Source organism: Rhea americana, unplaced genomic scaffold, assembly GCF_003343005.1.
Source record: "Rhea americana isolate MKP2758 unplaced genomic scaffold, rheAme1 scaffold_397, whole genome shotgun sequence".
Lineage (NCBI taxonomy): Eukaryota > Metazoa > Chordata > Aves > Rheiformes > Rheidae > Rhea > Rhea americana.
In genome coordinates, this window is record NW_028186531.1 from 92,232 (window position 1) to 102,481 (window position 10,250).

Sequence of the window (10,250 nt, forward strand, 5' to 3'; positions counted from 1 at the left end):
AGCGCGGCCGGCCCTGCCTCTCCTTCCCTCCCTCCCTCCCTCCCCGGGGCTGGATGGAGACGGCCGTGCCCGGGCAGCCCGGCGGCGTGCCGGAGCCTCCGCCGAGACCCAGCAGCCGCTGGCGAGCGGGCGGCCGGGCCCCTCGGGGAGCTGGGAGCTCCTCGTGCCGGGGGTCCCGCCGAGCCGACGGGGCAGCGCCACGTGCTGCCGAGGTCTCCCGCCGTCTCTCGCCTTCCCCCTCTCGCCCTCCCTCGCAGCCGCTTCCGGAGAGGAGGAGCTGGCAGGACCGGCTCGGCGAGGCGGCCCCGCTCCGGGGCCGGGYGCTCGCCGTGGTTCTCCTGCTCTGCATGAATCGCCGGGGCCTCTCCTCTCCTCTCCTTTCCACGGGCGCTTGGGCCGCCGCGCCGGCGTGCCCCCGGCCCTCCGCGCTCGTGCCGCGGACGCCCGGGCTCCTCGCGGCCGGCTCTCCTCCTTGCCGCGCGGCAAAGCCTCTCGCCTGGCGCTGGGGCGCCCCAAACCAGGCGCCGGGTATCCCGCCGGCGGCCCCTCGCCTCCCGGCGGCACGGACGCTTCGGGCTGCTGYGCTGCTTTTGGGAGGGGGCTGAGCCCCGCTGCTCGCCGTCGAAGGGACCCGCCGCCCTTAGCGCGGCCCCGACCGCGGCGCCCGCTCCTGGGCGCCCTCGCCGAGACGCTCTGCGCCTCCCGGCATCGCTCCGCTCTCTCCGAGGGCCTTTCGGATCTCGGGTCGGTTGAAAAGCCCCCTTCTTTCCTCGCTCCCGGCGCGGGGTTTTCCGGGACCTGCCCCTGTCGGGATGGGGATATCACAGGTCTGTATTTTGCCTTATTCTAACCAGCGTGGTGTATCTCTATGCCAGATTTATCATGTTAATGTTTTTTGTAGACATTAACTCAAACTTCAATGAACAGAATTGCTAAGAGATGCCTTTTTTTGCTGATCCTGTGATTTATTATTTTTTTCTAATGTTTACTGCAGATATTTAAAGGTTTGGAATAAAGTTGTATGTAAGACTGTAGACGTTACAACTGTAAATAGACTATATATTTTGAAAAATAAAACCTTTGAAAAAGGGCACAGCTGCAAGCGTGGGCAAACGTAGCGTGCGGGCGCCGCAAGCAGGCGCGAGCCGGGCTTTTCGGCGGCGGCGGGGCTCGCGTTACGGAGGCGGGCCGTTGTATTTCCCGGGCGAGCAGCTCTCCTTGCACGGGGGAGCCGCGGCGCCCGTGCGTGACCGGAGCGCTCGGTACCTGGAAGGCGGCCAGGGCTGCAGCTCGCTTTCTTAACTTCTCCGAAGTTAGGCAACGGCGTCACGTGCCGCCCCGCGCTTCCCACCATCGGCCCGTCTTTCGGATGAACTGAGAGGCTCAACTGCGACGTTTCCTGTGCTCCGGGCAGGGGCCGGACGCTGTTTCCCGCGCCCGGAGGCCCGGGAGCYGTGACGGGCACCGCGTTTCGTCACCTCGCTTGACGCCGAGCGCTCGCGGGAGGGAGCGGGAGGTCCCGGAGCTTCTCCGGCGCGGAAGGAGGGCGCCCGGGGGCAGCGCGGCGGCCCCCCGGCTCCTTTTTGGTCCGCCTTTCCGTCCTCCCGCGGCCGGTGTTCCCCGCGAAGCGCGGCGGCCCCGGGGGGTCGCCCGCGGGCGCGGGCAGCGCGAGAAGCCGCGGGGGCTTGCACAACGCCCCTTCCGCCGCCCGCAGGAAGCCCGGCTCGGCGGAGCGCCCTATAAAYGCGCGGCCGCCCTTCGTCTCCTCCGCAGTCCGCGGCGGCCGCCGAGCCGGAGGCGAGCGAAGCGGGGCCGGGTAAGCTCGGGGGCGAGGGAGGGCGGCYGCGGGAGCGCGCGCGGAGGATCCAATTTAAGATCCGCTGGGGTGCAAACGTACGCCAGCGCTGGCAAGGCGGGCGCTGAAAGAGCAACGTGTCGCTGCGGACGATCCCAAGCGCTCAGGACAGGAGAGCAGGAGGGCGGCGTGCCACGTTGAGGCTGTTCCTTAGGACCGGGCTCGGTATCCCGCTGATCTCCGCACGGTGCCGAGCTTCACCCCYGCCAGACGCCGCTGCGCGTGCAGACATGGACATCGTGGAACGAGTCTTCTTCGCAGCCCAGAGCATCTACGCCCAGTTCGAGCAAGTGAAGTGCTGCAAGCACCAGTGCCAGCGCCTGGTGGAGCGCATCCACATCCTGCTGGAGCCCGTGAGGGTCCTCAGGGCTCAGGAGGCAACGCGCATCTCCCACCAGGAAGAGGAACTGCTGAAGAAGCTGCTGCAGGCGCTGGGGGAGGCCCAGAAGCTGGTGACGAAGTACAGCCAGGCGAGCTGGATCCAGAAGTTCCTGTGCGCCCGCAGCAGCGGCGAAGAGTTTGTCTGGGTGAACGAGCGCCTGGAGGATATTGCCCAAGGGCTCTCGCTCCTGCTGCAGGCGGAGCAGAAGCAGGCTTTCCTGGAGGCCTTCCAGGCAAAGACCTGCCGCTGGCAGGACGCCGAGGACCTGAGGAACGACAGGGCTTTCTTGGACGAGGTGATTGCGAGTAAGTGTGCATTCAACGAACGTCTCTTCCCCGAGAGAACAGGGGCCGGCTGGAGATGGGGCTCCCTCCCCAGCCGCTGCTCAGCCTTGGCCTCGTGGCAACGGCCCAGGAGAACCGACGGGCCGGTTGTCTGAGCAGAGCTGCGCTTCAGACCGCTGGAAAAATTAACAGCGCCCATCGTGCACATTCACCCGACATCGGGTTCTCTGCCTTTTTTCCTGCAGGTACCGAAAACCCTGCAGATGTGGAGATCCACCTCAGCAGGCAATGCGTGGAGAGCARGGTGGGCTGGATGCAAAGCGAGCTGAATAAAATCGTGCACATGATGGAGTGTAAGTCAGTCGGCGGCGTGCCTCTCGGGGGGGCCCGCTGCCTGCAGCGCCGGCCGGCGGCTCRGCCGTTCGTGCCGCGCTGGGTGCAGCGGTGCGGCCGGGCTCTTGGCTTGCTCAACTGCTGCCGTTGCAAAAAGGGAGCGGAAAAAGCCTCCTTAGAGCAAAACGCTTCCTCCTGGGCAACTGGTCTCTCTGTGCTCAAACGCATCAGAAAAGGTGGTGCCGGGGCCGTAGGCCAGGCAGAGAGCTGGCCCTGAGCCCTGTGTCCCAGGCCTTCCTTCTGAGGGAGGAGGTCTGGGCCGACCACATCGGCACCACCGAGCGCTCTCCCCCACCAAAAAAAGATTGAAGGCTCTACAAAGGTCCTCTCTGCCTGGCCTGAGCCGTCGCCCGCCGAGCGCTGCCTAACCCGCCCCTTGTTCCCTCGCGGGGAGCAGGCTTGAAGAAAGCCGACGTGGATAAAAGAGAGGACATCACCGAGATCCAGCGGGAGCAGCTCACCTTCCGCCGGCACCTGCAGGGCACCGACAGCTACGACCTCTACGAGGGAGAGTACCTCAAATACCCTGTCGCCATCAAAACGTTCAAGAGGCCGTTGACCACCGACCCTGTGTGAGTCGGCCGGGGCAGGTTGTCCTGCCAGGCGGGAGCGGAGCCGGGCGGCATCCGGGACGGGGGCAGCAGTTGCCGCTGCTGCTGCAGCTCTGGGTGCCGCCGGCGGAGGTCGGCGGGAAGACGATGCAGCTTTTCCCAGGATAGAGCCATAATCCAGACGGGAGAGGGGTGCGCGTGCTGCGGAGCAGGTATCTCCTTGAGGGATGCCTGGGCTCGCTGGGACGGGGGCGTTTAGGCAGGACACGGTTTCCCGCAAGCATTGGGGTGTCAGCCAGGGTGCTGGGCAGGCGCAACATCACGTCTTGCTCCAGGGCTCACTGCGCTGCAACTTTCTGCAGGAAGGTGAGGGACATTTTTGAGAAGGAGATTCAAACSCTGAAGAAGTTTGAGTCTCCAAACATCCTGCGCATGTATGGCATCTGCATCGAGGAGCAAGGTAAGGATGCAGCCCTAATTTTGCCCTTTCCTGCCCCATCTGTCCCTGACACAGGCTGGTGGCAGACAGCTTGTGGCAACATGGTCCCTCCTTAGAGGTGGCCCAGGGCTGCTCGGGGACTTCCTTCCTCTTCCTCCCAGGAGCGCAGCGTCTCCTGCGCTCTTGCAGAGATGGGGCAGGTCTGTGCCATTGCCCTGCACGGCTGTAGAGCACAAGAACGTATAAAAAAAATATGGGCCTATCTTAGCCCGAGGAGCAGAGCGGGATGGCAGCAGGAGCAGAGCCCAGTGGACTGATGGCCTCATACCCATTCCACCAAAAATTTCCACGGTGCCTTTCCTCAAAGGCAACGCTCACTCTTTTGCTCTAAGCGACTGAGACATTGCTGGTCATTTTATACATAACCTGAAAACACTTCCTGGCCAAAAATTCACATGCACGTGGCCAGTTCTGCTGTGCCAAGTGGAGCTCAGGCAGCGCTGGCTTGCCTGGGAGATGTGGCGGCAGCTGCCGAAGCCACCGCTGCGTTGGCTAGTCTTGGGCTCGCTCCTCCATGAACGCCGCCACCAACGGGTGTCTCCTTGGGCCAGATCGGAGCCCTTGCTTCTCCATCGTCATGGAGTACTGCGAGCATGGGACGCTGCGTGACGTGCTCAACAAGCAGCAGCAGCTCTCCTGGGAGAGGCGCCTTCGGATGGCCCTGGGAGCCGCGAGAGGGCTTTACCGGTGAGCTCCCGCCTGCGGGCAAGTTAGTCCGCTTCAGTCCRCAAGCCCTGCTTGCATCACTGACACCTGTAAGCAGGGTGGACAGCTAGACTCCATTKCTCCCACCTGCCAGGCCTAGGACATTTGGAAAGGTGGCTGCTGGAGGGTTAGGAGGTGGGTTGGGATGTGGCAGCGCCCATTTCCCCTGGGTCACTAGCCCTGAAGCCCCAAAAGCCCTGGAAGGAAGAAACCTCCTCTGCTGCTCGATCCTGTCAGGCAGTTTTGAGGAGTTCCTACTGCGTTAGCAGTTCCCCAAACGGGCACTAAACCAGCCTGACTGTCACCCTCCGACTGCAGTTCCCCAAACGGTGCCCTGCTTGTCCTCCACAAACCTCCGCGGCTTGTTATTTTGCATGCAGCGGCTCTTGCAGGGGCTGCGGGAGAAGTCAGCTTGGCAGGGCCGTTGCACCAAGGCAGACGCAGTGCTGCTGGCTTCCCGGGGTGCATCTCAGTTCTTCCCCGAGGCCCYCCTGCGCGGGAGGAGGGAGCTCGGAGACGGAGATGGGACTGTTACCAGCCCTTATTGCTCTTGGCTCTGGCCGGCCACAGGTTGCACCAGACAGAGAAGAAGTCCAGACTGCATGGATGCATTAACAGCAGCAAGTTCTTGGTGGCTGGAGATTACTGCGTGAAGGTAAGGATCACACTCTGAGAAGCTTTGGGTAGTTTTGCATGTTTTTATGGTTGTCTCCTCCCACCAAGTCAAAAAAATTGTCATAATCCAGAATAACAGCTGGGGGAGCTTCATCTCCCCTGTCACCTTAGACACCTACATCTCAGTTCATCATTTGGCTCCATCTTAGCGCCAGCAGAGCAAAGGGAGCGTTTCTGAACCGTTCGCTGGCGTGAAGTGAAGCTAGAGGAGGTGAACGCCCTGCCTCCAGCTCAGCTCTAGCTCGCAGGAGGAGCTGTATGCCTCACAGCACGCACGGCTGCAGGCCGGACCTTGCTGCCCGAGGCACCTTGCCGCATGGTCTCCAGTTCGGGCCGGTCCCCAGCCACGCCAGTAGGTTTCTGCACTGGGTGCTGTGTCATAGACACTGCCAGGGGTCCTGCAGCTCCTCTGAAAATCGGGCCACTTAATGACGATTTAAACTGACTTATACATTTACCAGGTGTTTGGCTCAGGCCACTTGCTCTAGGTGCAGAGTAGGAAGAGGAGGAGGTTACATTTAGCTGCTGACCACGAGCACGTGTGGCCCTAAGGGCTGGCCTGAGTGCAGGCGTCTCCGTGTCAGCTGTCATTGCAAAACCGCGAGAGGGCTGTGTCCCTGGCGATGGAGTTTGTACCAGGCTCGCAGGGAGCAGCTGCATGCGGGCACCGAAACCACACGGTACTCGCTGGCCGTGGCTGCGTGCCGCGAAAGCAGTACAGCTCCTGGAGCTGTGCTCCAGGAAACCTTGCCTACAGCCTGCTGCCGGCGGCTCTCGAGAGCAGGCAGCTCTGCGGCACGTCCCGCGCGGGAAGCCCGCCCTTCTCGGCAAGGGGGAAGGGAAGACCCACCACGTAACATAACCCGGAGGAAGCCAGGCCAGAAAGCTCAAGCTAAGAGCCAGTGTCCAGCCTGGAGTTTATCCCACTTCTCTCTTTCTCATCATCTCACTCAGCTGTCGGGATTTGAGCTGTGTGAAACAGAGTCGTCCATCAAGAGGAAAGTCAAGAAGAAGAACTGGAACAGAGTCTCTACAYTGGCTTACGTCGCCCCAGAGAACCTGAAAGACATCTACTACCCCTATAAGAGGCCCTATGAAATATACAGGTGGGTCTGTCCCAGCCAGCCCTCTCCCGGGAGGGGTGGCCCTAGGCAGCCAGATGTCTGGCAGAGCAGCGGGCAAGCTCGCCGAGGTCGGCACGGCCCAGCAGCGCCCTCCGGGGACAGGGAGGAGGCAGGACAAGGTAGCGGGGTCGTTGCTGACAAACTCTTGCTTCTCTCGTTTCAGCTTCGGGGTCGTGCTGTGGGAGATTGCCACCTCCAAAATCCCGTTTGAAGGTGAGACAGAAGCACCCGGTTCCCCAGCRTTAAAGCGGCAGGGCACAGCTAGGATGCTGGCTGGGCTCGGATACTCCCCCCACCTCTGTCCCTGAGCACGCAGAGGTGTGTGGGGCCCAAAAGTGCTGCCCAGGATGCCTGGGTCTGCCCAACCTGCAGCACATCAGCCCTCAAACGTGGCTTCTCCTGGGACTCCAGCTCCAGCCCAGTAAAGTGTTTCAGCACACGCTTAACCCACAAGCCTGCAGGCAGTTCTGTCTCTATTGGATGTTGCTGTGTGCTTAAGCACAAGCACATCTCCTTGCTTCGCTGGAGCCCGGCGGTKTCATGGCAGAGAAGAGGGGTCATTGCAGACACAGTTTGGGCAGTTTCTCTGCTGGCTCCTCTGTGCCGTAGGCTGCGGGAAGGCTCTCAAAGTGGCCTTGCTCTGGCTTCCCTGCCCAGCACCCTCCTGGAGCAGCAGAGCTCTGCCACACTGTCCTGACCCCCCGTTTGCGTGTGTGTCGGTTTAGGCTGCACTCCCCAGGAGATCAGGGAGAAGATCTGCAAACACCGTTACCGGGAGCCCGTTGGGGAAGACTGTCCTGAAGACCTGAGGAAAATCATTGACCAGTGCCGGGCCTTTGACCCTTCCCAGCGCCCTTCTGCTGAGCGTAAGTGTTTCTGCACAGGCTCATCTCCCTAGCCGTCTGCTCCTCCTTCCAGTCCCATGCTACCACATCTCCGTGTCTCTGGGCTGTCCTGCACATCTGCTCTCCACGCTGAAGGGACCCAGGCCTTCTGCTGCCACAGAYGGGGGTCTGCTCCAGAGCAGCAGTTACCTGAGCTTTGCCCCCTTGACCCGTGTGTATGCGTGTGTCAATCTCCTGTCGAGAAGACAAGTGCCCAGATTTGTCATCTTTTCAATAAATGGCCGAGCCCAGCTCGGCCTCAGGCCGCCAAGGTCAGCAATGCATTTAAACGGGCATTCCTCCGCTCCCGTCCCACTGCAGCGCGACACAGGGCCGATGGCCCTGTGCAAACAACCCTGCTTGCCTAGTCTGCTGCTTGCCTGACCCTCTGTGCGCTCAGCAAGGACACGCTTCTCKTCGTGGCCACGTTCACAGACCGTTTCCCGGAAAGGACCCAGTTGGGAGGGAACAGAGGGCCAGTGGCAGCAGCCAATTCRTTGCTGCAGCCCCTAAGAGCCCTAGGGCACCCAGTGTGGAAGGGTTTTTTGAAGCTGTCCTGTTGCCCAGGGYGCTGCAGCCTTCATTGACCTGTTGAGTGAAAGCACAGATCGTTTTAGGGCTAACCTAAATCCTGAGCTTTCCAGCTTCTGTTTTCATGCAGACATTTTGCATAGGCATCTCAAGGATGCCCTTGCCATGCTTGCTCAGTGCCAGCGGCACACCAACTCCTCCCTGTCTAACAGCTTTCCTAAGCCGACAGCAGCCCTGCAGCATAGGAGACCAATTGCAAGCAGGTGCCTGAGGCTGAAAAWTTTCACTGTTCACCCCAGCAGTGGTATTTAGTGATAAACCCTGTCCTTAATCTCCTAGGGACAAAACACTTGTCAAGTGAGGCCTGATCATCAGAAGACTGGGGCCCTCCAAYCTGAGCCAAAGCAAAAATTTTTACTAAACTACAATCTAGATTTTAAATCCATGGGGGGGGGGGAAAAAAAACACTATGATCCCTGATTCTGTGCTCTCAATTACATAGAAGGTCACATTCAAGAATTCCCTTGACAGCATCCTTTTAAAAGGCCGTCCTGTCATRTCCGAGAGCTTTCAAGGGATGACAAATCCATTCTACCTCTCAATTAGTTGCTTCAGTGRTTAATTTGCCCCTTTCTACTTTCTATTTGAATTTGGCTGGGTTTATCTTTTGGCCATCACTCCTTGTCCCACCTTTTTATGCTAAGGACTCACCTAGTAATAAAAATCTCTTCCTCCTGTAGATAGCATGATGGTTCACCCAGTCAACATTTATCCACGCCACGAAAATAATCGCTAGGCTATTCGTTAGGCATCGTGTAAGAGTAAGCACTGAGCTGGGAGCAGGAACTGTGGGTCGGTCCCCWCTCAAATCCTGCAGCTCCTGTAAGCTGGAGGAGCAGTCGCAACACAGGACAGGAACATTTCCTGCCTTGGGCTTTGAGCAATAAATTGCAATCTCAGGAATTGTTCTGCCTTAGGGATGATTTCACTGCCTTTGAAGCTGGTCTGCTGGTCTATGTTTGCATCAGATAAATAATTGATCTCAATCGTAAGACTTAAAAGAAGCAGCAGAAAAAGATAAAGAAACCTTTYTGTTGTGCTTGAAGGCACAGGTGATTGAGATAGTACCTTTTCCTCAGTCTATCATCTCTCCAGGGGGAGAAAGCTTCCTTTAATCACTTCTGTCCCATCCTAGTCGGTTGATATCTGTACAAGAGATTTGGAGAGTCTGAGTAAGAAACCCCCCAGCTCTCACTGCGCTCTCGGCATCTCAGTCTCTGGACAGCAGTTTTCTTAGGAAACCGTACCTCAGGGAATCACCTGCTCTGAGAGCTACTACTAGGAAACACAGAAAAATCATCAGTTTTATTAGCCCCAGCAAAGTCATACAGAGGACACACAGTGTCTTCAATGCTCTAGCCCTACACCACACACGCAGCCCTTTGCTCAGCTGGGMGTGCACGGTGCTGAGCTGGAGGAGGTCTTCTCACCGATGAGGGATGCTCTTTCCAGTCTCTCTCCACATCTACATCTCTTTGAGCTGCACTCGCTTGCGTCTCTCTGTCACAGCTGCGAGGAACTGCACAGCCACAGTGCTGCAAGGAGGCACGCTGGTGCCAGGAGGCTGTCAGGCTGGGGCAGGGGGATTTGATGCGCTAGTTGTTGTTAGTGAGGAAGAACTAGCTCATCAGGGGAGAATACTCTGTTCRATTCACACCAGCCTTGCGTTTTGCAGAAATTGTGGACCTGCTGGCTGACCTCAAGAGAAGCAGAAACCAAGGAAGCTAACTGCAAAAGACAGGCTCGAGTGACCAAAGGAGACCAGCCAAGCAGCTTCCAAAGCGAGACCAGAGAAATGACGTGCCTTCCTCCCGTAGGCCGAAAGCATGAAGCTTATCCCTCTTTCCCCCTAGTTGCAAAGATTGATTGTTCAATGCACCTTCGTATGTATTTATGTGACAAGACTTGAAAGTCTACAAGAGGCCGTGCCTGCTAGTTTGCCTCTTGATTTCAGCGCGGCGGTGGCTGGCGGGCGCCCTGCAGCTCGCTCCCTCCAGGCTTGCACGCAGCGGGCCTGCCCCACGGTGCTTCGGAGAAGACGAGGGGCCTCCGGGAGGATCCCTTCCGCCTGGGTGGATCAGGGGAGCGCGCTGTGGCCTTCCCGCTGGAAGCTCTGGCGCGCAGCGGGGATGGGCGCGGGCCGCAGGGTTAGCGCCTACGTCCCTGCTGGTGCTCTCCGAGCGGCCCGGCTCGGAGCCTCACCGCCGTGACCACGACCGGACAGGAGAGGGTTATTTCTCGTCTGGGCCGCGGGAGGTGCCGCAGCCCGTGTCCCCTCCGCTGAGGGCTCACCAGGCCGGACCCCCC

General features: G+C 59.5%; 1 protein-coding gene across 1 annotated transcript; it reads left to right on the top strand.

Moving 5' to 3' along the window:
• Positions 1-2,085: 2,085 nt before the first annotated feature.
• Positions 2,086-9,871, top strand: MLKL (mixed lineage kinase domain like pseudokinase). The gene is made up of 10 exons (XM_085313823.1): positions 2,086-2,542; positions 2,767-2,874; positions 3,312-3,486; positions 3,828-3,925; positions 4,516-4,651; positions 5,240-5,324; positions 6,299-6,450; positions 6,632-6,681; positions 7,194-7,334; positions 9,619-9,871. The coding sequence occupies exons 1-10, from the start codon at positions 2,086-2,088 to the stop codon at positions 9,669-9,671; spliced, it is 1,455 nt and encodes a 484-aa protein (XP_085169949.1). The 3' UTR covers positions 9,672-9,871.
• Positions 9,872-10,250: the final 379 nt, after the last annotated feature.